The 24,877-nt window shown below is 52.4% G+C and overlaps 8 protein-coding genes across 8 annotated transcripts; 3 read left to right on the top strand and 5 right to left on the bottom strand.

The window, feature by feature from the left end:
* The first annotated feature begins 34 nt into the window (after positions 1-34).
* Positions 35-1,140, top strand: P168DRAFT_113180 (uncharacterized protein). Its single transcript, XM_024832568.1, has 2 exons — positions 35-759; positions 849-1,140. Exons 1-2 carry the CDS (start codon positions 363-365, stop codon positions 1,052-1,054), a joined length of 603 nt encoding a protein of 200 aa, XP_024695100.1. The 5' UTR covers positions 35-362; the 3' UTR covers positions 1,055-1,140.
* Positions 1,141-1,270: 130 nt separating this feature from the next.
* On the top strand, positions 1,271-3,500 carry P168DRAFT_288448 (alkaline phosphatase). The gene is made up of 2 exons (XM_024836788.1): positions 1,271-2,858; positions 2,952-3,500. Exons 1-2 carry the CDS (start codon positions 1,364-1,366, stop codon positions 3,248-3,250), a joined length of 1,794 nt encoding a protein of 597 aa, XP_024695099.1. The 5' UTR covers positions 1,271-1,363; the 3' UTR covers positions 3,251-3,500.
* On the bottom strand, positions 3,476-5,310 carry P168DRAFT_265157 (phosphotransferase family protein; the record flags this gene model as incomplete). The annotated part of the gene is made up of 3 exons (XM_024834896.1): positions 5,145-5,310; positions 4,487-5,088; positions 3,476-4,437 (listed from the first exon to the last, which is right to left on the bottom strand). Exons 1-3 carry the CDS (start codon positions 5,288-5,290, stop codon positions 3,476-3,478), a joined length of 1,710 nt encoding a protein of 569 aa, XP_024695098.1. The 5' UTR covers positions 5,291-5,310.
* Positions 5,311-7,006: 1,696 nt separating this feature from the next.
* On the bottom strand, positions 7,007-9,279 carry utr2 (putative cell wall glucanase (Utr2)). Its single transcript, XM_024834895.1, has 4 exons — positions 9,044-9,279; positions 8,690-8,850; positions 8,200-8,637; positions 7,007-8,145 (listed from the first exon to the last, which is right to left on the bottom strand). Exons 2-4 carry the CDS (start codon positions 8,805-8,807, stop codon positions 7,349-7,351), a joined length of 1,353 nt encoding a protein of 450 aa, XP_024695097.1. The 5' UTR covers positions 8,808-8,850; positions 9,044-9,279; the 3' UTR covers positions 7,007-7,348.
* Positions 9,280-11,002: 1,723 nt separating this feature from the next.
* On the bottom strand, positions 11,003-12,367 carry P168DRAFT_316506 (uncharacterized protein; the record flags this gene model as incomplete). The annotated part of the gene is made up of 3 exons (XM_024840019.1): positions 11,003-11,199; positions 11,278-12,244; positions 12,299-12,367. The coding sequence occupies 3 exons, from the start codon at positions 12,365-12,367 to the stop codon at positions 11,003-11,005; spliced, it is 1,233 nt and encodes a 410-aa protein (XP_024695096.1).
* An 882-nt stretch (positions 12,368-13,249) lies between these two features.
* P168DRAFT_288442 (peptide-methionine-S-sulfoxide reductase) lies at positions 13,250-14,559 on the bottom strand. Its single transcript, XM_024836787.1, has 3 exons — positions 14,005-14,559; positions 13,609-13,927; positions 13,250-13,548 (listed from the first exon to the last, which is right to left on the bottom strand). The coding sequence occupies exons 1-3, from the start codon at positions 14,291-14,293 to the stop codon at positions 13,515-13,517; spliced, it is 642 nt and encodes a 213-aa protein (XP_024695095.1). The 5' UTR covers positions 14,294-14,559; the 3' UTR covers positions 13,250-13,514.
* Positions 14,560-14,809: 250 nt separating this feature from the next.
* Positions 14,810-18,633, bottom strand: P168DRAFT_249296 (kinesin family protein). Its single transcript, XM_024834165.1, has 2 exons — positions 18,106-18,633; positions 14,810-17,957 (listed from the first exon to the last, which is right to left on the bottom strand). Exons 1-2 carry the CDS (start codon positions 18,303-18,305, stop codon positions 15,155-15,157), a joined length of 3,003 nt encoding a protein of 1,000 aa, XP_024695094.1. The 5' UTR covers positions 18,306-18,633; the 3' UTR covers positions 14,810-15,154.
* A 1,922-nt stretch (positions 18,634-20,555) lies between these two features.
* Positions 20,556-23,817, top strand: P168DRAFT_113107 (cyclic nucleotide-binding domain protein). Its single transcript, XM_024832567.1, has 2 exons — positions 20,556-23,273; positions 23,325-23,817. The coding sequence occupies exons 1-2, from the start codon at positions 20,856-20,858 to the stop codon at positions 23,670-23,672; spliced, it is 2,766 nt and encodes a 921-aa protein (XP_024695093.1). The 5' UTR covers positions 20,556-20,855; the 3' UTR covers positions 23,673-23,817.
* The last annotated feature ends 1,060 nt before the right edge of the window (positions 23,818-24,877 follow it).

Below are 24,877 nucleotides of genomic sequence, written 5' to 3'. Positions count from 1 at the left end.
GTTGGTCTGGATCGCTGCAACACTACGTTTTCATCTTCTCTTCTCTCCATATCCACTACACTGCAACTTGATTCCACGAGCTTGATCTACAGAACCCCATTCCGTAACACAACTGAAACGATCGCTTACCTTCTATACACACTACACCGCCAATCAATCCACCAAAGAAACAAAAAGAGAAAGAAAATGCATCCCCCATCACCCCAACTCCTCCGCGCCCTCCGCCGCACCATAACACCCAGCACACGCTCAGCCCTCACCACCCCCCTCACCCGAACCACCACCTCCCCCTTTACCCCCGAACCACCCCCTCGGTCATCCCCCACCGCCTGAACAGCACCCACTCCCAAACCCCCGTCCGCATGATTCCGCGCGCGCACGGCTCCAAACCCGCCAACCACGACCGCGGACCCGAATCCACCGAAGACACGCAGACGGACTTCGCGGCGCTCGACGTGCTGGGTAGTATCCCTGTGCCGACGACGGCTGTGGATGCGTGCTTGGATTCCGGGTTCCATTTGAATAGTGGGTTGAAGGTTACCAAGGGCGATGGGGTGTTGCTTGTGGGTGGGGAGGTGTTTACTTGGAGGCCTTGGAGGGCGGTTGCTTCTACCTCTACCGGTGGTAAGGGTGGGAGTGAGGGTGGGAGTGGTAAGGAAGGGGAGAAGAGGGAGAAGGCGGGCATGGTCAATGGGAAGGGACAGTTTGAGTTGGATGAGAGCGTTTGGGGGGTTTTGGGGGTTGTATGGCCGCGGCCTGGTGAGTTCTTTCTTCTCTTTCTTTCTCTTTCTTTACCCTTTTTTTTTCCCCTTGACTTGGCCATTTCTGGACTCGTGCTGATTTTATAGATATCCTGATCATCGGAATGGGCGAGCATGTTATGCCGCTGTCACCTGAGACGAAGAGACGGATCAATTCTCTGGGGATCAGGGTGGATGTGTTGGATACGCGGAATGCTGCGGCGCAGTTTAATCTGCTGGCTACGGAGAGAGGTGTTTCTGAGGTGGCGGCTGCTATGATACCTATTGGGTGGAATGGGTGGGAGGCGCGGTAGTTTCCATTATATATCACCTGAATCACTAGGATTGATGTGGCTATAATGTTCTATACTCATACTATGTACGATATGTATAATCTTTCTCATCCACAATGTTTGCCCATAGTAGAACAGTTCGACCAGGTGAACGTGACGTATTGCCAAGCCCAGGGGCGACCAAACAGGTTAGTCAGCCCAGGCACCTCCAATCTGACTTGACGGCGTTTCGTCTCTGCTCCTTTCCTCCATCGAGACCGGGGGAGGCCATTCTAGACTAGACCGTATCTTGATGTTTATTCTCCCTCTCTTTGAGTCCAATTCAGAATAATGGCGCGAGAAGAGCCCCTCCTGGCGCGCCCCTCATCCGAACGGTCCTCAATCAGGACCGCCGAAGAGGAAGATGCGCTCCTCACAGGCGAACACCTCCCCAACCGGCATCAACCACGCCGCGGCTGGTCCTTCTGGAAAGATGTCGGCCTCTTCACCTGGTCGTTACTCGCCACCATCGCCGTCATCGTCCTAGCCGTTGTCTCCCAGCACCAGGCCAGCCGCAGCAGCGGCTCCAAAGCACCATGGGGCCCCGGCGGCAAGCCCACCGGCAAACGCAACCTGATCTTCATGGTCTCCGACGGAATGGGCCCCACCAGTCTAACCATGACGCGGAACTTCCGCCAGTTCACGGAGGGTCTCCCGGTCGATAACACCCTCGTGCTGGACGACCACATCATTGGCACCTCGCGCACGCGCTCCAGCTCCAGCCTCGTGACGGACTCCGCGGCTGGCGCTACGGCTTTCTCGTGCGGGTCCAAAAGCTACAATGGCGCTATCTCCGTGCTCCCTGATCATTCGCCGTGTGGGACCGTCCTCGAGGCGGCTTCTCTGGCGGGGTATAAGACGGGTCTGGTGGTGACGACTCGCATCACGGACGCAACGCCTGCTTGTTTCGCTTCGCATGTCAACACCCGCAAGTCGGAAGATCGTATTGCGGAGCAGGAGATTGGCGAGCATCCGCTTGGCCGTGTGGTGGATTTGATTATCGGCGGCGGACGGTGCCACTTCCTGCCGAACTCGACGGAGGGGAGCTGTCGCGGCGACGACCGCAATCTAGTGGAGGAGGCCAAGAAGGGCGGGTTCAACTACTTCGATGACAGGAAAGGCTTCGATGCCCTCGAGGGCGGCGCCGAGGCTAAACTCCCGCTGCTGGGTCTGCTCGCGCAGGGCGACATCCCGTTTGAGATCGACCGCCGCGGCCAGAACGACGTGTATCCGTCGCTGGAGGAGACGGCGCGCACGGCGCTCAGGACACTCAGCCAGGCGACCAAGGACAGCGAGCAGGGGTTCTTCATTCTGATCGAGGGATCGCGCATCGATCACGCAGGTCACGGCAATGATCCCGCGGCGCAGGTGCATGAAGTCATGGCGTATGATCGGACCTTCGCAGCTGTGCTGGATTTCATCGAGAAGGAGTCCACCCCGACGGTGCTCGTCAGCACGTCGGACCACGAAACGGGCGGTCTGGCTGCTGCGCGCCAGCTGCATGACTCGTATCCGGAGTATCTGTGGCTGCCGGGTGTGCTTGCCAACGCGAGCCATTCATCGGAGTATGCCGGGAATAAACTGAAGAAGTATCTGGGCAGCAACAAGAGCGACGCCCGCCAGTACGCGCGGGACATCCTAGAGAAGGACCTAGGCGTGATGGACGCTACAGACGCAGAGGTAGACGTCCTCGTCGACCCGGATCTGCCTTATGAGCATGACTACGTGTTTGCGGATATCATCAGCCGACGGGCTCAGATTGGCTGGGCTACGCATGGACATTCTGGTATTTCCCTCCTTCATCCTTCTTCATCCTTCCCTTACCCCCTTTCTTTCTATACACATATACACCCAAGATATACTAACAGAATTGAAAAAGGCGTCGACGTAAACATCTACGCCTCCTCCACAAAAGACGCCTGGCCGCTCGTCGGCAACAACGAAAACACCGACGTCGGTTCCTTTTTAGCCAACTACCTCGACCTCAGCCTGGAGGACGTCACCGACAAGCTGCGCGCCAAGGCCGCCGATCTCAGCGCGAGCTGGATGGGCGAGCTGGACGAGAATGTGCGCACGGAGGGGCTGGATCGGTATCATGGGGATTTCAAGAGGTCATTTGGGGTGGATTTCTTGAAGAGGTCTTTGGAGGGGGGGGAGTGTGGGTGTGGGGGGCATTGACGATGTGATATTATGACTTGATTCGGTATTTCTTTGGTTATGTTATGGTTTTTTTCTCTTTTCTTTTTCTATTTATACATTCGGGGCGTGGGGTGTAACTGTGTAAAGGACCTCATCTTACTTTTACTCGTATCCCAGCTTCTAGATACATAGCTGCTTGTGCTCCGCAGGTGGTCAAAGGTTGATTGGTTAGGGTTAAGTTCAAGCTTAATGTTAAGATTAAAGTCAAGCTTTAAGATTTTGACGAGAGGCCCTGAGGAAAGAGGTAAAAATCAACCCCCCCTCATCGAAATCATCAAACGGAAACTGTTCCCCAATCTCAGTAACCTCTTCAGGAGTCTCAGCGGCTTCGAGCATTCTAGCCTTTATTTCACTTGCCTTATCCCTCGCGGCGGGGTACTCCTCGTTCGGGACCCATCCTTGGATGTCGATGTTTAGGATCTGGCGCATGTGGTCCATTGCGGCGTCTGCTTCTTGGTGTTGGGCGTGGAGGGACAGTGTGTCTTGGATATCTTTTTCGGAGTATGATAATGGAGTCAATTCTCGCCAGGCGTGGATAGTATTGATCAACTCCGCTCGAAGAGAAACAGAGTCTCCTTCCCAGGGTGCACCCGCGCTTTCAAGCAGTCGTTGGCGGAGGATAGCAGCGGAGTCAAAGATCGCATCGTAATGCTCGTTATTGAAGCGATTTGTGAAAGCCGCGTACAGGAAGTGGATTAGTCTTTTATGGAGAGTCTCTCGAACTACTACCTGCTCTGACTGGGATAGAGAGTCATAGCCAGACGGAAAATCAGTCTGAGGCTTTCTGAGACAATCAGACTCCGGGTCACCGTAGTTTTGGAAATGCTTTGGCATGCTAGCTGCGAGGCCGAGGGGGAGGATGCTGCTGTGTTGCCAGTCTATCAGCCCGATAATCTCGTGTGTGTCGGAGATGAGGATGTTGTTTGGTTGGAGATCGGGATGGCGTAGGACGGGTCTGTTTAGGGGTGTTCCGGGTTGGAAGCCGAGATGGGGTGCCAACTTGAGATAGTCGGTGAGGTTTTTGATGTGGCTGTCGGGGGAGATTTTGGAAAACTGGTGGATTTCTCTGTAGAGTCGTTCAAAAGGTTGGCGGGCTTTTGCGTGGAGTTTTGTCCATGTTAATTCTCGCTCGCCGACTGCGCGGAATATGTCGGTTGGTGATGGCCCTGCTGTTGTTAATACTAATTATACGATCGTCTTCTGAAGGATACACACAAGGCCCCCTATCAATATCCAAATCGCCCCTCTCCCCACGCCACCAACTATAATGTGCCATTGGCCCTATACAAAACTCCCCTGACAAGGGAAACATCTCCTCTGCTGGTAGTTCACTACGAAAGTAAATACTCCCGCACGCGGGAAAGTCTAGCGCCATGAGTCGTGTCTCCAACTCCACAACCTGCCGCATAACCTTATGCATCTCCTTCGGCGTCATCGAATACCAAACCTCCCCAAGAGGGATACCCTCCATCTTCTCCATAATGATATACTCCGCTCCAACGGGGTTCTCTTTATTAGCACACCACGCGTATACTTCTGGCGTGGGGAACCCGTGTTGGCGGAGATAGGCTAGCGTGGCTACTTCGCTGGACACAGTGTAGTGTTCTGGTTGGGTGGATGGGTATGGGAGTCTCGCGAGGACGGAACGGCCATCTTTGAAAGTCGCTTGGATGATTCGGTTGAAGCCGCCTTCGGAGAGTTTGGATAGGCTTGTTATGGAGGTGGAAGGGCGGTTGGATGCTGCGGCGATGACATTTTTAAGAGCGGGGATGTTGAAGGGGAGGGTGCGTTCTAGGAGGCGGGGTTGTTCGTTGTAGCTGTATTTAGTTATTAGTTTAGTGTCAAGATATTGTGAATGTGGGGGAAGACGTACATCCATCTTCCGGATGTGTAGTTGAAGAGATCGTTGTTGGGGTGGGTGGTTGGTGGATGTTGATAGTCTGTTATGGTTCGTACGGATTGAGAACCTAGTTTGTGAACGCGTGGAAATTGAAGGATAGGGAGCTTTTGTATTCGCATTGTGAGTTGGAGGACCTACATTATGAGTATGGATGTCACTGTACGGGGTAGAAGGACGCGATCGACGGCAGCTACAGTAAACTAACAGGGATATCTTGGCGTCTGTTTTGGGCCTTTTGCATATAAGTGTGGGTATTATCAACTACATCTGATATTCTTACTACTCTTAAGTATACCCTGATATCCAGTTAATCAAGTCTATAACCCAACCACTCTAACACAGTCTAAAAAGGTGTATAATACATTCTAACCCAACCCATCTATCCCCTCCAACTCCCTCCACTCTCTATATTGTCCCTCCCTCCCATTCCACTCATTCCCCTCTAAAGAAAAGGCGAAATCAAAAACAAAAAGGACACCTCCCCCTCCCCCCCACCCCAACACTAACAACATTAACGCCCATCCTGGGCTCACAATCCGGCGGATCAAAAGGGAGGTCGAAAGCCTCGCATTGAGTGGGGTCGTTGATGCGGTTGAGCTCGTGCAGGATGCGCCGGCAGAAGACGTAGAGGTGGAAGGAGGTGTGGGTGCAGGTGGGGTGGTGGGTTGCTGTGTATTGGCACATTCTCTTTTTCCCTCTTCTGGCAGTGCTTGGCTGAGCTTGGTATATCTCTCTGGGGTGCTGTGTGGAAGGGTAGATAGATAGTAGGAGTAGTAGTATGATGGTATCAAGACCAATTGAGCACAGTCACAGTTGAAGCTGAAGCAAAGCGAGCTACTCTACATATACTTCTAGAAAATAGATAGATATACTATCCAGCGGAGCAGAATCTAGACCTATACCAGAAGCAAACCACATGTAAACGCATGTAGAACTCAAAGCAACAACTGCAATCCTGAAGTAAACACACCCACCCATAAAGGAAGCACGCAATTGGAATATCGCAGAAAACCAGAGAAGGAGAATAGACTAGAGTAGAGTAGAATAGAAGCAGAAACAGACGATGATAAAACATATAACATATACTAAATCGGTCACTTCACTAGTCACTTGTATCATCACTGTTGATGTCAAGTTGGGAGCTACATACTGCTGTATAGATTCCTTGCTTTATTTTACACAATATGCTACACTGAAAAGCACGCACGAACTAGAAGCCTAAAGAGTTAAGGATCTATTATTCCTCTATTCTAAACTACAAACGTCTGCACATGTATGTATGCAGGGACAGACACATCCCCACCCGCATAGAAGCCCAGCCAGAACATGATTGTTCCAGGTGTTCTACGGTAGTTCCATGCAGGCAGGCAGGGAGCATACATTCTGCAGTAGACACCGTACTCAGCGTTTGATACACCTAAACTCACATACTTACTACTTACTTAGTAAGTATACAAAGTACACCACCCCCACGTGAAGCACAAACAAAATGCGAACGCATAATGATATTGACGGATGGATGGACGGATGGATTGATCCCGCATTGATGAACGCCAACGCTGCAACAGAAGAACCGTCAGGAATAATCTAGTTTTTACAATTTATCTTGATCTTGATTTTGATTGATGGAGAATGGTAAGGTAAAGAAATGTATTGTATCCTTTGTATGGGTAGGTCGATCGATCGATCAGTGGACCTGTTTGTCTATCGTACCCACTTGATCATCGTATTTACTTCTTTCTATCCGTAGATCTACTGTAGATGTAAGCACTACTGTTAGTATGGCTTGCCTACTAGATCAACTATGCGCAATGTTCTCATGAGGAATACTCATTCAGGGTATTAACTGACATCCACTAGCATACATATTAACGTCCGTCCACTATCTGCCACCCAAAAGCAAACATATTAAGTAGGTAATCCGTCTGTCCGCCACGGCCAATCCTGCGCCGAATCATATAATCACATCAAAAAAACATCCAATCAAATATTGATTAGTTAAAATGGTTGGTATAGAACGAAGGGAAGAAAATGTAAAGCAAAAAAGGTGGCTTCTCCCGGGAGATGGCCATGAGAAGTGAAGTTGTCGAAATCATACAGGGCTGAGTGCCGGGGTAAAGAAGAAAAAAAAAATATTCACGGGAAAAGCTGAAAGAGATGAGGAAGTGTCAAGCTTTTCACAGAGTGATCATCACGACAACGGCGACCAACACGGCGAAGAAGGATCCGCGCAGGACGCGCTCGTTCTGCGAGGCTGCTCCGCTGGAGCCGTTGGTGCCACTGCCGCTGTCGTTGCTGCTGTCGCTGCCGTCTTGGCTGAATCCGGGGCTTGATCCGCTGGAGGAATCCTCATCCCCGCCGTCGGAGCTACCGCCGCTGCTACCGCCGCCGCTGTTGCTTCCCGGCTCGTTGCCCGAGCCACCGTGATTCTCGGGAACGGTGTTGGTCGGGGAGCTGGAGGCGGAATTGGACTCGGAGGGCGAGGCGGAGGACTTGGAGCCGACGTCCATGTCGAGACCGGTGGCGCCGAGCGAGGCGAGCACGGTGTTGTTGTTGGTCATGCGGATGGAGCTCTCGATGCCCTTGTCGTCGGTGAAGATGTACGCCTTGTCGCCCTGCTGGTCGGCGTCCTTGGGCGGGTCGTAGCACTCGACGGTGATGGGCCCGAAGGCGGCCGAGTACTTGCCGTGCTTCTTGATGTCCTCGTGGTCCCAGTCGATCTCACCGCCGGCCCACTCCTTGGTGCCTTCGGCGTTGCTGGCCTGGCCGGCGGGCCAGAGCGAGAGCTGCATGCGGGAGGGCGTCTGCGGGTAGTCGTAGCGCTTGGTCTTGTCATTCCAGGTTTCGTCGCGCTTGAGGGTGCGGACCACCTTGCCGTCGACGGACCAGGTGATGGCCTCGGGCTTCCAGTCGATCTCGTATTCGTGCCAATCGGCGTAGGTATTGTCGACAGGCGATTTGCCTCCGTTTTCGTCTAAAGAAACAAGGCATGAGTGATTTGCCATGATGGTTGAATGCGTATACTTACAGTCCAAAATTCCCTGGAAGTAGTAGTTGGTCTGGACGTTCCGCAGATCGGAGCCGACAAACTCCAGGTCAATCTCATCCTTGGAGTCGGACAGGAAGATGAAGCCCGTGACGACACCGGCGCCACGGCTGCTCTTGATCTTGGCGGAGATCTTTCCGTACCAGACGTAGTGGTTGTTGGCGAAGAGGGTGCCGACGCTGTTCTTGGGCATGTTGATGTACAGGTTGCCGTCCTTCACCTCGGGGAAGCCGCTGTAGGTCCAATCGGTCTTGGAGGCATCGCCCAGGTACTTGGTGTTGAGGCCGGCATTGTCGAGGTTGTCCCACTTGTAGGTGGTGCTCTTGCAGACGGGTTCGGGGGCGCAGGAGTCGACGGAGAAGGAGGCCAGAGGGTCACAGCCGCCGAGACAGTAGCCACCAGTTCCACACTCGCCGTATTCTAAAGACCGGTCAATGCTGAACGGGAGGAGGTGATTACACAGAAAACTCACGAGAGCAGCAAGGGAATTTCTCCGGGCATTGCTTGTCGGAATTACACTTGGGAGCACTGCCGGCCCAGACCGAGGTAGCCAATGCGGCCAGCAACAGAGACGAAGTGATGCGGACCATGATGACTGGATGTGATGGAGTTGTCTGAACAGAACCAATCCGACTGAGAAATGGAGAAGGGGAGAATGTTAGTCGGGGGGATCCTCAATCGACAAGGGGATTGTCCGGGGTGGTGGGTTGATAAATGATTTTTTGATATTTTTTTTTCTTTATTGATTTTTTTCTTTTTCTTTTCTTTCAACCGTGGTACCAAACCGGGCGAACTAGATAGATAAAGTGCAAAAGAGTGGACGTACCAGACTTGCAGGACCGTGGGAAAAGGAGAGAATCCAGACACCAATCAAACAATGAGAATCCGCCGGAGAAGCGGGATTCGAAGCTGGGAAGAATGCAAGAAATACTACGAAGTGGCTAAAGAATGAGAGAGAGGGGGGGGGAAGAGAAGCGAGGGATGGAAGAAGTGAGTATTAAGAGGGAGAAGTAGAGGAGAAGTCGAGGGAGAAGTGGATCTCAGGGAAATGAAAGAAATGAAAGAAATCAAAGAGGGGAAAAGCAGATCGAAACGAACGATTTATATTGGCATGTCTCTCCTTTATCCATTTCTTATGAAGATTGATTAAACGGAAATGAAGGAACCATCGATGCTCCCAGATCTGTATTGTATTTTACATATAGTAGTATACCTCATATCATACCGTATCGATTGGGCAATGCCTGCCGATTGGCCTGAGCATTCAGGTTAGGATAGCCGGTCCTCCGTACAGGCCAAGGCTACTGACCCTAGGTTAGGCTGGGTTAGGCAGTCGTAGTACCTAGGTAGCCTTAGGAGTAGTGCCCAAGACTAATACGATAGTACGATAGTAATACGATACGTAAAAAATGTCTCACCGGATCCACTTCCCCATCTTAACAGAAAAACATCCGATCATATCATAGACAATATTTATCCATGATATTGTCCAGAATATGACTCCTCCCTTTCATTTCCCTATAATCCCACTGTTCATTGCATGAACTACCTCCCTCGTGCATGGGCTAAGAAGCTAATTACTCCTTTGGTGTCTCTCCCTTCCAACTAGTTTACCCCGGGAAAACATCATACGCATACCTAGGTGCCTAGTTACAGAGTCAGTCATTTCTCCTTACCGGAGGACAGGGGGTTTCAGCGTCGACTTTCTCATCTCCTATCCAAACCGTTGGTCGCACGGTCTCAGTTGAACCCCCACAACGGTTGGATCAATACCCGTTGATAGGGTCTCACGTGGATCATCATCCGCAAGGGATGGGCGTTTATATGCAGCTTTATATGCATGAGATGATGCCTCACCTGTACCCCCTCGATCATTGTTTCTTAGACCGGTGACGTATTGGGATTACAATGGCTTCAGACATTCCGTCCTCGGTAGTCCTGGGTAGGTACAATGATGGATACTAGGCGTACTTCATTTTACACGTATGGACTAGTTCGTCGCTACGAGAAATACCCTACGCTGCCCAGCATCCATCGAGCGATAGTACCTACCTATCAACCCAGTGGCCCACCTCCGGCCCATCTGCAGCATGCGGACTATCTTAATCTCGTCGCGGGCCAATGCCACTCTACCTGAATACAGTCTCGCGCCCAACCGTTGTGCATTAGTGACGCTCCTGCCCTATCTGACAAAAGCCCCTGCATCATGCCGTGTCATCCTCCCCGGCGTCGTCGGTGCAATTCTCATCCTTCTGTCCCGGACGGCGGAGAAGATGTCTCTCCCCCTGGAACCGAATCCATCTTGCGACATGGACATAGACATTGATCCACCGACTTCATAGGGAAGGAAAGAAGGGACGCGATTGAACATCAAGAACACGACAAGACAATGACATCAAGAAATAAAGAAACAGGAGAAATTCAACGAAGCCCCCTCGTGTCCTCCGTCAACGTTCGAATCCCATCGACCCACGTTGCGCCCTGCTCCCGCCCCTAGTTCTACCCCGCCAAGTCACCCGGTTCGCATAGGGCTTCTTATCTTCATTTCAACCCCTGTCGTCTTGATTTCTCTCCTGTCGCTTTCGCCTTCCTTTTCCTTTTTCTCTTCTATCTTTTTTTTTGCTTTTTTTATTTTATTTTTATTTTTATTTAGTTTATCTTATTTTCCATTGGTTATCAACCAAAGCGCGACAGATCATGTCGTGGCAGTCAGTCCTGTCAGGTCAACCGCTTAATCGGAGTAAATGACGCCGAGTTGGTCGGTCTCCGCAGCGCGACCAGTAGATCACCGCAAGGGTCGTTTCATTAGGTTCTTGGCCGCGTGCGAGCGTGTGGTCTCCTTGACCAACACTAGCTCCTTCTCGCATGGGTCCGACGAAAAGGTCACTGACACCCCGTGGTAGGGAGTCCGCGCCATCTTCCAGCGGCTGAACATGTCCAGCACCTTGCGCGCAACAATGGTGTTGGTGAACACGGCGGTGGCTGTTGCGGGTCCCAGTTAGCAATCTATCAAGTCGCGTGATATTGAGACGCGAGAGGGCTGGATTCTGGACGACTCACCATTCCCAGAGTTGAACACCCACAGAAAGTCAATGTTGCCGGGCCCCGCCACGGCGCGGATGTCCTGCTTCCACTTCTCCGGGGACATGTTGTCCGCAAAGAGTCGCTTGCGCGCAAAGGACAGGCGGCGGCGCTCTCGAACCGGCTGGTTCATGCGACGGTGATCTTCGTTCCAATCGATGATCTCGGCCAATTCGACATGGTAGCCGCATCCAAAGCGTCCAAACCCGAGCATCTGCTCCATTTCCTGGTTTGACTTCAAAAACGCAAGCGCCTGCGACGCATGCTGGAAGGTCACGCGGGTCCTTCCGTTGGTCTCGAGGCGGATCTCCTGCAACGGGCCCTCGTGGATCCGGGTCGTGATGAACTGGATGATATCCTTGGAGATACGCCCGTAGACCCGAATCACGCCGGCCTTGGCTTCTGGGATCTCCGGAAGCACGTTGGGCGGAGGCGCAAGGGCCGCAAAGGCTTGCGCCTGGGTATCGCCCTCGTCGTCACTGTTAGTATGACTCTGCTTGGACACCATTGACATGGGCGACATGTACTGCGCAGTCTCCCGGGGAGGGGCCGCGGCACCCGAGAGGGAGCCGGCCACCTGAGCCCAGCTTCCAGTCTGGGGGAGCTGTCCGTTGTGGATGATGCCCTCCTGCGATGGAGCGCGCAGGTCGTCGGTATGTCCTTTGTTTTCTCTCTCGACCTCACTCATGAGGGCGGCGACGGCCTGCTTCTGGAGCGAATTGTGGACGATAGCCCGGTCTCCAATGACGCCGGGGTTATTTCCAGACTGCCGTGGCAGGTCAGGTCCGTGTCTCATGCCCACGGGTTGGAGAGGTAAGTTCACCGGATGATCCAGGCTAAACTCAGTAGCGGGGATGTTTTCCACGGCTTCGGAGAACACGGTAACGACCATGATGCCCAGCTTTCCAATCTCGTTTGCAGCCTTGTGCTGTCCATGCTTGCGTAGCTACGAGTGTCAGCGCGACCTGCTTCCCCTTATGCCAAGCCACCAAATCCTTACATGGTTTGTAACGTGGTCCAGGTTAGCCAGGGCCTCAGCCATGGCCGCATCGATCGAATTGGCCACCATTGTGAGAAACCGAGGATCTCACAGATACCAGTAGCAATAGCAATGCTCGGGGGTCGGCGGTGGCTGTACCTGGAGGTACCTAGTGCTCACTGTGTTTCCGTGGGATGTAGATCGAAGCCTGTGTGGAGAGGCTTGGTTGTGGTAGCCAGGTTACCTTAAGCATCACTTAAAGATGGCGGAAGACTCACCTTATGAAGCCAGAACAGGCTCTGTCGACTGAAAATCCCAGATGGGAGAAGCACGCTGATATGACAGCAGCGAAATTAAAAACACTGAAGGATACAGGAAGTACAGATTTAGAAACACGACAGAGATGACAAGTAGATGCAACAGAGTGACAGTATAGACAGAAGCTAGCAAAGTAGACAAGAACTCTTCACTCAAGACCTGGGCTTTGAAGGATGTTTCTCGAAGTGAGCAGAACAGCCGGTCGAGGTGAAGCTTTCCAGAAAGTGACAAACAGAAAGAAAGAGATGGCCAGAGCGATAAGAAGAAGAAAAGATTCAGGGCATGATATGAAGTGAAGGTAGAGGATAGAACGAAGGAGAAGATGGAGAGAGTGTGTGAGAGTGAGAAGAAGACAGAGAGTGAGGGTGTGGGAGAAGCGAACGCAGCAGATATGGTCGTCCCTCTTCATTCATCATGCGACAATCGAGTGATTGCACGCTGCCAGTGCACTTTGCACCTTGCTCTTTCTACCACTGTCCTCTACTTCACTTGTTTTATTCACGATCGATCAGTCTACTAGCATTTATCCTTCTCAATACTCTTGTCGGTTGAAATCCATCTAGTCTATGGACATATAGTCTCTATAAAGACATCTTATGTAGAAAGCACTTTATGGTAGAAGACAATCCATGATGACACTAGGAGAATAAGACCCATGAATTGATAACTGTAGCTATGCCTCTCTGTAGAACTCAACACAGTCCGATTTATAGTATCGCTCTACTATTCTCTCCATGCATGCCCCATCAATCAATATACAAGCACATACCACCAACTAACGAACAGCCAGGCGAACATGACCTCCCAGCGGACCACTCCAGCCATAAACCATCACATACACACAGATAGCTTCCTACCTTACGCAGCCCAACGAGCATAGACAGAGAAGACAAAAGTCATCTCAGATCTTACCCGGGAGTCAATCCGACAACGGCGGAAAGTTCCTCACAAAGCTGCGCAAAAACAATTAGCACTCTATCTTCTTTCTAACCACGAAGATAGAAGTAACATACTGAGCCGGGCACTCATAACCCCCCGGATTCTTATTCAAATACAACTGATGATACTCCTCCGCATCCCACCACTGCGCAGCAGGGATTATCGCCGTCGAAATCGGCTGCTTGTACCACTGCTTCGACACCTTCTCCGTCACGTCGCGCGCAATCTTCTCCTGCTCCTCACCGTGCGTGAAGATCGCGCTGCGGTACTGCGTGCCGACATCGGGGCCCTGCCGGTTAGCGGTTGTGGGGTCATGCATGCGGTAGAAGAATTCCAGCAGAGAGCGGTATGTGACGGTCGAGGGGTCGAAGGTGAGCTCGACGGCTTCGGCGTCTTCGTTTCCATTTATCAGCATTATCGATAAAGCGAAGGATGTTTTCGCTTCGCGGCTGGTGAAAGATCAAACTTACGCCCCGTGTCTCCACTACACACAGCCCGATAAGAAGGCGACGCCGTCGAGCCACCGCAGTAGCCCACCTTAGCGTCCAGCACGCCCTTCCCGTTGCCGAAGTTCTTGCGGAACAGGTGCTCCACGCCCCAGAAGCAGCCGGCGGCGAGGGTGGCCTTTTCGGTGGAGTGCGACATGGTGCGCGAGGCTGCTGATCCCGGCGCAAGCGAGAGAAACGGCGTGTTAGTGGAGAATGGTCGGGTGAGTCGGGAGAAGAGAGAGAAGCGGAGTGTTGATGCGGTGAAATTCATCAAGTTACGTGCGTACGTACTTGGGAAGAAATTGAAATGACCTTTCTCCGCTTTCGCGGACGGTTTCCGTTCGGTGAGGTGGGAGGGAGGGGCGGGCTTGTAAGGGTCGCGTTTGTTGTGGCTATGGTGATTACTATCCTGAGAACTCTTGGAGATGAAAGGTGTGTCGGGTAGAGATTTTGTATTTCTAGATGAACCAAAAGGTCTATCGAATTTGACAACTCCCCGAACGGAGCTCAAGTTAAAAGCTATTGTCTGGGGGTTTGGTTCTAGAGGGAATTAAGTGGGTCGGTTGGAGATGCGCGCAGTGGCGTCATTCGACCATGACATAACTAGTAGCTAATGATGTGCCCACCGTGAGGATTGCTGAGGTAATCAAGAGATATCTAGCATGGTGTGCGTATCTATTATTGAAAATGTTGGAATGCAAGCTCCTTTCTATGCAAGAGACAGACGCGGATGCAGCTGTCGGGATAATAGCACAAAGTTGCAATGAAGTCTTGTATTGTACAGGAACGCGGCCCGAGAATAATAACTATGTCCATAACAAAACACATGAACAATCGACACAAGAAGGAAGATAATACAGCAACATGTTTCCAAGTCATCTTGCAAAGGTCAGAAACCGGCACCCAGAATGGGATTTATAGAAAACACAGCGTTGGAATGAACCCGAATCCAAACCCGCCCTGTCTTGTTCGCTCAAAGAACTAGACCCGAGGTAAAAAAAGAAAAGAAAAGCAAATGGTATCTGTCTCCCTGAACACCGTCCAAACAACCCATGTCATTACCGCAGTGAAATAAAAAACAAAGCAAAGAAAATTGAAAAAGGATCATAAAGTGTGTCAAACGGTCAGCCAGCTAAAAGTTCTCTGGAGACCGCGCGACATGGGGAGTCGCCATGGCACTGAGCCGGATGGCGTCCCTGCTCGTGAGGCTAATATCGCGAGAGCGGAGTTCTCCACCAAACGTGGTCCGTCGCTGACCCGTGTTCTTCATGATAGGCAGCGCGCGAGGGCTCAAGACCCTCGGCTTGGCTTCTGCCTCCTTTTCGTTCTTGGCCAAGCGTCGCGCTTGGGACGTGAACATCAGGTTCTCGGGCGGAGAACTGCCGTAGGTGGCAGACCCAGGGCTCCGTCGACGTTGAACACGGAGCGCATTCATTGACGGCCCGGGACCGAAATTACCACTGGAGATCCGTCTCATGGCGGAGCTGATTCTCTGAGCATCGTCCTTGTTGGCGGTCCAGGTCTCTTTGGCCTCCGATACCGGACTGTTCGAGTAGCTTCCGCTGGAGGTCCGCACCGGCATCTTGGAGGGACGTTCGGCGTAGACGCGGTTCAAGAAACTGCTGTTCTCGATGTCGCGGAGAGGGGAGCCATCACCGTCAGTGAGAGGCAGGCTGGCGGAAGGAGGTGGCCCCAGCGGGGAGCTGCCGTTCTTCTTGGACAAGAACCCGGCCTTGAATCTGTTGTTCTTCTGGACATTCAAGGAGGTCTCGGGGCCCGCAGGAACGGGGGAGTACCGACCGGAAGGACTGAAGCTACGGGTGGGCACGGGGATGCCCCGTGGAATAGGCGAAGCCCTCGGTAGCGTCGGCTCGGGGCTATCCTCGCGACTAACTTCCTGTATGGCCTTCGGTACGGCCTTCTGCGGCGTCCTCTGGAACTCAGTGAGGGTACCATCCTGCTCGTCATCCTTCCATCGAACACTTCGTTTGTTGATCCGGACCTGGGACTTCTTCGGCGAGATTGCGACGCTCTTTCTACCGGTCGTCGGTCTGCGGCGCCGAGGAGACTTGGGAGGCGATCCGGGCTCAGCGGGGGTAAAATTGATGGGCGCACTCAGGGTCTTTCCAGCGGGTAGGCTAACCAGGCTGGTCCTCTTCTTCGGTTTGACTGGGCTGGACTTGATAGGACTCATGGGTGGCATGGCGGGCAAGCTGCCATCCGGCTTCACCATCTGAGAGGCCACGGTGGAACACGACTCGAGCATCTTCGTGAGAATCTTCTTGCCCGTTTGAATCGCCTCCTCTTCGCTCAGCTCCATGATGTTCTCCACCGCTGATACGGTCTCAAATTGGGCCTGAAGCAGCAGCTGGACGGTGGCCGCTTCACCCGCCTTGTCCTGCTCGGCAACTGCGGACAGGGCCTCGCGGTCGGCGTTGGATCGCAGGAGCTCTGCTTCGCGATCGAAATTGGCATAGTCGCTGTTGTCGCTGATGTCGAATTCCTGCAGCTGGCGAATGGCATGCTCCACTGCGGAGTTCAGCCCTCGGTCCCAATTGCTCTTCGCCAGTCGTTGGTGGTAGTGTTGCCGGCTCCCTTCTAACTCCAGGAGGATCCCTTGCGCCGTCCTGCGGATTGCTTGGAGATTCGCCAGAGGCACTTCATTCTCCGACCCCTCACACACGGTATCGAAGGCGGCGATCCACGAAGACAGCATGCCGATCCGGCGGCTGATCTGTCTCAGTTTGATCATGTGATTGGCCTTCTCTTGCCTCTCAGGCAACGAGTGTTCGTAAGCGTTGCGGATTCGCGAGACTCCCTCGCGCACCACGGCGTCCTTCTTCTCGGTCTGTTTCTTGAACTTGGTAAAGGCGGACTTTTCAGCATCCTTTTGCTGCGCCTTCAGCTCGTTGATCAACTTCATCTGCTCATCGATCTTCACCAGGAAGTCCTTCACGTGACGGTTGACGTTGAACACATTCCTCGTTACCTTGGTCTGGATATTCTTCGCTCGGTTGGCGTAGCGGAGCGTGTTTTGGGTTTCATCGAAATGCTGGCTCGAGGGGCTGACACAGACAATCATCACCGTCCTGCAGTTGCCGCCCAGGGAGAACTTGAGAAGGCGGGTCAGTTTGGAGTTTCGGTAGGGGACATGGTTTCGCTTTCGGGGGTCACAGAGGGCGTTGATGCAGCTCCCGAGCGCCAGGAGAGATTTGTTGATGTTTGCGCCTTCAAACAGACGCTCGCCTCGGTTCTTTGTAGCGCTAGCCCGCTCGCTGCCTGCCAGGTCGATGATACTGAACGTGGCCATTGTGTGTGGTTCGTTAACGTCGGCATTGCGGTCTTTCTGGGCGATGTTGATCTGCAGGACGGCATGGGATCGGGATGAGGTGGCATTCGCTTCCGTCGGGGACATGGTTCGGCATTCATTGCCTCGCATGATCATGTCCATCACCTGTTGCACGTTCTGTGGGTGGTGGCTCGACAGTCCCGCTACCGAAACCGACTTGTTGGTGTCCTCCCGCAGCATCAAGCCGCCCTTGCTTCCTCCGGGAACCAATAGATCACGGATGGTTTCGTTGTAGATTTCCAGATACGAGAGCGTCACTTCAGTTGCCTTCTCCCCCGACCTCTCGTCGATCCGCTCGAACAATTCTTGCATGGTGAGGAAGATGACACCCGGTTGCTGGGCTGTTCCGGTGATTGTGTGCGTCTTTCCGCAGCCGGTTGCGCCGTACGCAAAGACTGTGGCATTGTACCCATCCAGGACGCTGTCTAGGAGGGTTCGGCTGGTCGATTCGTACACCTCGCCTTGCGAGGCACTTTGGTCGAAGATGCGGTCGAAGGCGAACGTCTGATCTTTCACGCGTTTACCGTTGGGGACGACGCTTCTGGAGAATTTCTGTACGGGGTTGTCTTCCGGGGGGTCGAAGACCCTGTTCCGACATCGGTTAACGCTGCTCTTCAGGTAAAAGAAAGGAGGATAGAATGCAATAAAAAGAAAAGAAAACAACACAAATCAAAGGAGAGAGAATAGGAAGAGGAAGATTAAGACAGAAATAGGAGATTAGGGTCAGCACTCACAAGCATCTATCGTCAATCACCTTGACGATGGACCGGAGGCCCTTCTGGTTGAGCTTAGGAGTCGGAGCCCCTGCCAACGAGCCTTCTCCCAGAAACAGCGGACCATCCTCACATTTCGAAAGCTGCGCCGCCTCTCGGATAGTGAACGGCCTGACCCGGACGGCCACAGAGATGGAAGCAGCATCCGAAGCAGACGCCATCGTGTCTGTTAGTTAGTGTCGACCAAGGCGTCACGTCCCTCCCGATCGAGGAGGGTAGATCTGATGGGGAATAACTATGGGCCAGAAATGGCTGGTTGATTTGTAGAGTGTCCAACGACGGCCTACTCCGTCGACGTAGGCAAAGAAACGGATAGCGAAAGCGTGTGTATCGAAGAACAGTTAGTCGAGTCGGGTCGCGGGGTCGTATGAGTGCGTGAGGAATGTTGACTCCGGAGCTATATAGTCGTAGCCCCCAGGAATTCCCCTTTTCGTTGTTGTTGCTGTCGGTGATCGTTGTTTTGTCGGTGAGGTCGGTGGTGGAGTGAGGTTAGTTGCATTCTTAGCTCGTCGTCCGTTTCATTCGGGTGGAGAGTTGTTGACTTGTTGACACAGGGGGTTGTGTTTTCTGCTGACGGTTGCTCCGAGCAACAGCCGGAGTGCGTGTTCCCTAAGTGAGCTGGGCCGTGGGCTTAGTAGATTGCCCTATAAGGCTGGGATTATTTATTAGACAAGACCTATTACCACGCACTACTTTCCGTCTATGCGGGGGGTTGATCTCAATACTTGTGTCGCTGTGGCTTCGCGGTTGAAGGGATGAACCATATCTGAAACCGCATTACATGGTACCAGTATTCTCCTTTCATTCGATATCAAGAGATATGCTTTGTCTATGTCTAGCTTGGATTTGAATAGAATTCAAACACATCAAGGAGATGGGACACTATTGGAATGCTTCAGGTGTTCTGCACTTGGTCGATCAACCAGATAAACATCGTCTTAGGTATTCCTTTCCAAACTATGGGATATAAGCATCGACTACCCCGTACTAGGATCCATGGTTTCTGCACCCGTACTAGATAGCTTGGATCTGTGAAAGGTGGGTAAACACCCAGCCTTTCATGTCCTACTCGCTCTCTTCGGTTCCTTTTCTCGTTAGATTCCCTCCCATAGCACCCCGGGGGAATTCGTGGATTCTATCTTTAGCTCCGACGTTCGGGAAAGATACAGAAACAAAGATCCTTCCTTCACGATGGAGATGTTTGGTCAGAATTGAAGAGCTTCAAGCCCATCCCATCCATGATTCCAGGTGTCCTTGATCGTCGTGAGACTCCAAATGTCTGACAAATTCGTATGCTTCTAGAAATCCACTAGATGCAGACACGCTCTGGGGAAAGAGGGGTATGTTACCCCATTGTACTTCTGATCCTTGTACAGAAGAAACAGTAGAGATTACCCCGCGGGAAGTTATATCCCCACTACAAACCAAATGGGACACATGGATCCCTTGAGGTGCACTTGGTCGTTGTAATACAGTCAGTCGGACATTCCAATCGGAGTCGAACGAGGTATGGAGAGACTGTGTGGAATGCCAGAGTATTCAATCTTCTACGGTGGAAGGGTATCAACTATAAGAAATTGAAGTTATATCATCCTTGTTATTGAGCGGCTGGTCAATCCATACCCATTCAGGTCTCTCACCGATTTCTTTTCTTTACCCTGTCTCATCTATTCATCTGCCATTCTTGGACCGAGAGAACCGACGACCTGACGATCTTGGTCGGGGAGGGGTTGCTGTTCCATACAGTTCCTAGACCTCGTCTCTAGTGTATTGCGTCGTCTGTTGGATCGGTTTCATCCGATCTTTGTGCGAATCTACGACCATCTAGATACTCCGTACTTCCCAACTCACTTCTTCCATCCTTCTTCTTATCAACACTTGTCAATCCACCTCTGTTATACAACACCCACACTATCACATATAATCAAAGCTGGCCAGAAAATCAATCCAATATATGACTCTACGCAAGAGACGAGTTTACAACAATCAACAAAAGCAAATAAGCCGGGGGGGCAAGAAGAAGACGAAACATTCGTCAATCCACCCCACTCACTGCCGAAAGAGTCCCCCCTCCTCACACAAAAGTCTTCTGATTCGGCATCTTCCATCATGATCGACTCAATCCTCAGTCTTCCAAGTGACCAATAAATACCCCATCCTCCTCCTCCCACCCAATACAACGAAGAGAAGACGATTGATAGTCGGATACGGTGAGAAAAGCATTCGGACGGCGCGGTTCTTGGCGCTGACAATCCCCGGTGGAGCTCGACCACATTTTATTTGACGTTGGTGATCCCCGCTTTCATAGTGCTGGAAGCTCTTCTGCTCTCTCTCTCCCGTCTGGCTCTCTCGCTCGCCTAACTCATCGTCATGCTCTTTCTCAGTTCTTCCGGCCTCAATCTATCGCTTCGGATCTCTCCCGTTCAATCTTTACCATTTGAGTCGCATTCCATCTCGACCGGCCCCGATCGCGAACGCGGTCCCGCTTCAGACTACTCCCACCTTTGCTCCCCGAATTTCCGCCCCCCGCGCCGTGGTTCAGAAATGTCTCTCTAGAGCTCCCGTGCGGTTTCCCACCCCGTCTCGTCGACGTCATCGGTCCATTACCCCGATTGCCGATACACGACCTTCCATCTTCTGATCTCTCCGATTTTTGATCTTCGACCATATCTGTCGGTCTCTCTGCGCGAAGAGATCCCACATTTTTGATCATGCGGCGTCATGGCAGGGCTAGTGGAGGGACCAAAGCCGTCACTCCCGTCTCCGACACGGTCTCGCTAATCCATTCGTTCGATTCCGTCACGAACCCCAATCGTCCGGTTCGCCCATCACCGCTGGCGTCGTCGAACATCAAGGCATTACCCTTGGACCTCGTCGACCGCCTACGCTCCTTTCCTCTATTCCAAGCCACCCCCGAATCCTTCCTATTTGCCGTCGGTCAGCACCTACGGCCACAGCTCCACGCTCCCAACGATTATATCCTGACGGAAGGGGATGATGCCAAAGCGATCTACTGGTTGGTTCGCGGGGCTGTCTCCGTCACCTCGCGCGATGGTGAAAGTGTATATGCAGAGCTCGAACCGGGTGCCTTTTTTGGCGAGATCGGCGTGTTGATGGATCGCCCGCGGACGGCGACCATCATCGCCCGCACCCGGTGTATGCTGGTCGTTCTGACCAAAGAAGACTTTCGGAGCATCCTCCCTCGGTTTCCCGACGTGGAACGGGCCATTCGGGATGAGGCCCAAGAACGGTTGATGATCCTGGAGAAGAAGAAGAAGGAAACCTCGGCGCCTGCGGTCGACTTCGCCGGCCCCGCTCGGAGAGGTTCCAAGCGACTACGGGATACTTTTTCCCGTGATCAGACTTTGGCCGACCCCGATCGTGCGAGCTTGAAGTCCGGTACGGGGAACAAGAAACGCAAGTCGCCCAGTCCGGGCATCAAGGACGGGGCCTCGAGCGCTCTGGCCAACGGGCTAGTGAATGTCCGTCTCTTGCTGAAAGAACTGCCGCTGTTTGCGAGCCTACCGGCAGACATCCTCCACTTTTTGGGTCTCAATGCGCAGCCCTGTTCGTACCCTCCTTTTACCGACATTATCAAGCAAGACTCCCAAGGCCGCGAAATCTATTTCATTGTGCGGGGCGAGGTGGAGGTCCTCTCCGAACGGGCGGGGCAACCGGGTTCGCGCTCTCCCATCAACACTCTCGACCATCCTGGCTTCGAAGTGAAGGCCAGGTTGAAACAGGGCCAATATTTCGGCGAGGTGGTGAGTTTGTCTCTCGCCCCGCGCAGAACCGCCACGGTCCGCTCCATCAGTGCGGTCGAGTGTCTCATGATCAATGGTGACGTGCTTGCCGAATTCTGGGACAAGTGTCCCCAGAGCGTCCGTCAGCAGGTGGAGAGAACCGCCAAGGAACGACTGCAGTCCGCCGCCGATGGCGACGTCGTCATGGCGGAGGCGGGAGACACGGCGGGCGCCGTCGAGGATGAGAGCGCCGGGATCCGGCCCCCCAGAGCGCAGCACATGCCCTTGCTCACCCTGACGGAAACAGAATTGGACGGGTCTCACAAACCGAACGGGAGGGATGATCAGACGGTCCTACGGCCATCGGACCCCGACCCCTTTCTCAATGTCGGCCTGGACAAGGTTCGCCTGCGCAGTCGACGCGGGTCAGTCGCTCCGTTGACGCCGGAGGAAGTCTCTGGGGAACAACAGCGGTCCACGCCGCCGTCGGAGCCTCGAAGCTCCAGCTCGTCCTTCCTCGCTCGATCTGACGCGGTGGTCTCACCCACTCCGAAGTCTCCCCGCGAATCCCACCGGGACAACATCGGTCTTCTTCCCGATAAGATCCTTGTCAAGGTCTTTGACTACCTGGACCTTCATGACCTTCTGCGCCTTCGGGGGGTCTGCCTCCATTGGTCGGAGATTCTCACCAAGTCGCCCGACTTGCTTCACTACCTCGATCTCAGCACTTATAATCGAGTGGTCACCGATGATGTATTAGGAAAAATCATCTGCCCGTTTGTCGGCAACCGACCGCGCCATGTAGATATCGGCAATTGCTTTCACATCACCGACGAGGGGTTCAACAAATTGATCATCACATGTGGCTCAAATATTGTCTCCTGGAAGATGAAGAGCGTCTGGGATGTCACTGCATCTTCCATCCTCGAAATGGCGAGCAAGGCAACCAGATTACAGGAAGTGGACTTGAGCAATTGCCGCAAGGTCGGCGACACATTGTTGGCTCGGATGATTGGATGGGTTGTCCCGGGCCAGCATAAGTCTGTTGATGAGCCGAACAAGACGGGGAAATCGACCTTGAAGCCTACCATGCAAACCGAGGCTGGCACGGTGTATGGTTGTCCTGAGCTCAAGAGGTTGACGCTGTCCTACTGCAAACATGTGACGGATCGGTCAATGCATCATATTGCGTCCCACGCGGCTTCCAGGATTGAACAAATGGACTTGACCCGTTGCACGACGATTACGGACCAAGGGTTCCAATACTGGGGGAACACACAATTTACCAACCTGCGAAAGTTAACCTTGGCGGACTGCACCTACCTGACGGATAACGCAATCGTCTATCTGACGAATGCTGCAAAACAACTACAGGAGCTTGACTTGGTAAGACCTTACTCCCGTCGCTACTCTGAGGTAGACACTTACGTTGAGCAGTCATTCTGTTGCGCTTTGTCCGACACAGCAACCGAAGTGCTTGCCCTCCAGTGCTCTCAGTTAACGTATTTGAACATGTCGTTTTGCGGCTCCGCCATCTCCGATCCGTCCCTTCGCAGCATCGGCCTCCATCTTTTGCACCTGAAGCGACTCTCTGTGCGTGGGTGTGTTCGGGTCACGGGCGCCGGTGTTGAGGCGGTCGCGGACGGCTGTAACCAGCTCGAGTCCTTCGATGTCAGCCAGTGCAAGAACCTGACCCCCTGGATCGAAGACGACTGCGGTCCAGATAAGTATAGTAATAGGATCTTCTTCGAGACTGTCGCCCAAAATGGCCGAGTGTTCCGATGATCCTTCTGGCTTGATCTTCTTATTTGATCACCACATCAACCATATATTAACATATCCGGCCTATTGGCTTGAAATATCCTCACAGGATACAGGTTCACTCGACATAAGCGAGTATCTATTGCTTAATATCCTCTATTTCTCTCTTTGTATACCTGTTTACCTCTTTCCTTGATCTATCCATGTTTCTCGAGTCCTACTTGCCATTCCTTACTTCACTCGCTTGGTCTGCCTTGGTGTTCTTGTCTTCAGGAGTTGTGACCGTCTTCGATCTTCCGGTGTATCACGATTGATGATCATTCTGGGTCTGCTTTGCATCACATTCGATGCCTGGACTGCATTGACCCCCCGACATCTAACCGTTTTCTATTACTCTTCTTGGTTGCTTTTTTCTCTCCTTTCTGGGTTCGATTGGGACGCTTTTTACGATTTCTATCCAGGGTACTATATGGGAACTCGGGCATGGAAGGAGTTTTGACTCTGGAGATAGAAAGGGCAGCATAAATTGTTCAAGGACTGGTTTTGTATTACTCCCATTTTTGCATGTCGAGGCGGAACAGGCAAGCGGCCTCGACAACTTACTCTGTATCTTAGATTTTCTCTTGCTTTTTTCTTTATGTTACTGGAGATACCTCTCGTAATTGAATAGAAGTGTACCTACGCGTGCAGGTTTTGATTTCTCTTGGGAAACAAAGATCATAGAGTGATATCCTTCTTTGTTTCCTTTGTTAATTCATGTTTCTTGTGGTTTTTTTTGTTCTCCCTTTCACTATCATCCAAGTCAACAATCCAATGTCTGAACAACAAGGAGACAACAAACCAACAAAGACGGCAGACGAGTATACCTCCTTCAGACGAATGACGCTTTGTTCCTGTTCGCTTTACAAACAATGATAAAGACCCAATACCTCGAAACAAAAGGACATCCAAGAAATCCCGATGCCATTATTCCCTTGATCCCATCGTAGCCTCGCACTCGGCGTTGTCGAAAACAATGACTTTGATCCAGTCATCTCCCATCAGATTCAAACCGCTTTGTTGTCATTATGGAAACTCGAAACACGATCGACTCTGGTTAACGATGGCCAACAGCGTCGATGGTCAGGAGGATAAATACATGGGTTATCCTGTCGACGATTTCTCTCTTCCTATCATCATTATTATCAAGCATCAGCTCTCAGCATCCGACACTCGCCATCCAGTAACCG

The sequence above is a fragment of the Aspergillus campestris genome (genome assembly GCF_002847485.1).
Source record: "Aspergillus campestris IBT 28561 chromosome Unknown P168scaffold_3, whole genome shotgun sequence".
NCBI classification, from domain to species: Eukaryota; Fungi; Ascomycota; class Eurotiomycetes; order Eurotiales; family Aspergillaceae; genus Aspergillus; species Aspergillus campestris.
The sequence above is the reverse complement of the archived record's forward strand: the minus strand, read 5'-3'. Positions and strand labels throughout refer to the sequence as shown.

Coding starts and splice junctions, on each gene's coding strand:
- P168DRAFT_113180 (XM_024832568.1), top strand. CDS start 363: ATGATTCCGCGCGCGCACGGCTCCAAACCCGCCAACCACGACCGCGGA. Junction 760..848: donor GGTTGTATGGCCGCGGCCTG/GTGAGTTCTTTC, acceptor CTGATTTTATAG/ATATCCTGATCATCGGAATG.
- P168DRAFT_288448 (XM_024836788.1), top strand. CDS start 1,364: ATGGCGCGAGAAGAGCCCCTCCTGGCGCGCCCCTCATCCGAACGGTCC. Junction 2,859..2,951: donor GGCTACGCATGGACATTCTG/GTATTTCCCTCC, acceptor GAATTGAAAAAG/GCGTCGACGTAAACATCTAC.
- utr2 (XM_024834895.1), bottom strand. CDS start 8,807: ATGGTCCGCATCACTTCGTCTCTGTTGCTGGCCGCATTGGCTACCTCG. Junction 8,638..8,689: donor GAAATTCCCTTGCTGCTCTC/GTGAGTTTTCTG, acceptor ACCGGTCTTTAG/AATACGGCGAGTGTGGAACT. Junction 8,146..8,199: donor CTTCCAGGGAATTTTGGACT/GTAAGTATACGC, acceptor TTGTTTCTTTAG/ACGAAAACGGAGGCAAATCG.
- P168DRAFT_288442 (XM_024836787.1), bottom strand. CDS start 14,293: ATGAATTTCACCGCATCAACACTCCGCTTCTCTCTCTTCTCCCGACTC. Junction 13,928..14,004: donor GTGTAGTGGAGACACGGGGC/GTAAGTTTGATC, acceptor ATGGAAACGAAG/ACGCCGAAGCCGTCGAGCTC. Junction 13,549..13,608: donor GGTTATGAGTGCCCGGCTCA/GTATGTTACTTC, acceptor GTTTTTGCGCAG/CTTTGTGAGGAACTTTCCGC.
- P168DRAFT_249296 (XM_024834165.1), bottom strand. CDS start 18,305: ATGGCGTCTGCTTCGGATGCTGCTTCCATCTCTGTGGCCGTCCGGGTC. Junction 17,958..18,105: donor GTGATTGACGATAGATGCTT/GTGAGTGCTGAC, acceptor ATGTCGGAACAG/GGTCTTCGACCCCCCGGAAG.
- P168DRAFT_113107 (XM_024832567.1), top strand. CDS start 20,856: ATGCGGCGTCATGGCAGGGCTAGTGGAGGGACCAAAGCCGTCACTCCC. Junction 23,274..23,324: donor AACTACAGGAGCTTGACTTG/GTAAGACCTTAC, acceptor TACGTTGAGCAG/TCATTCTGTTGCGCTTTGTC.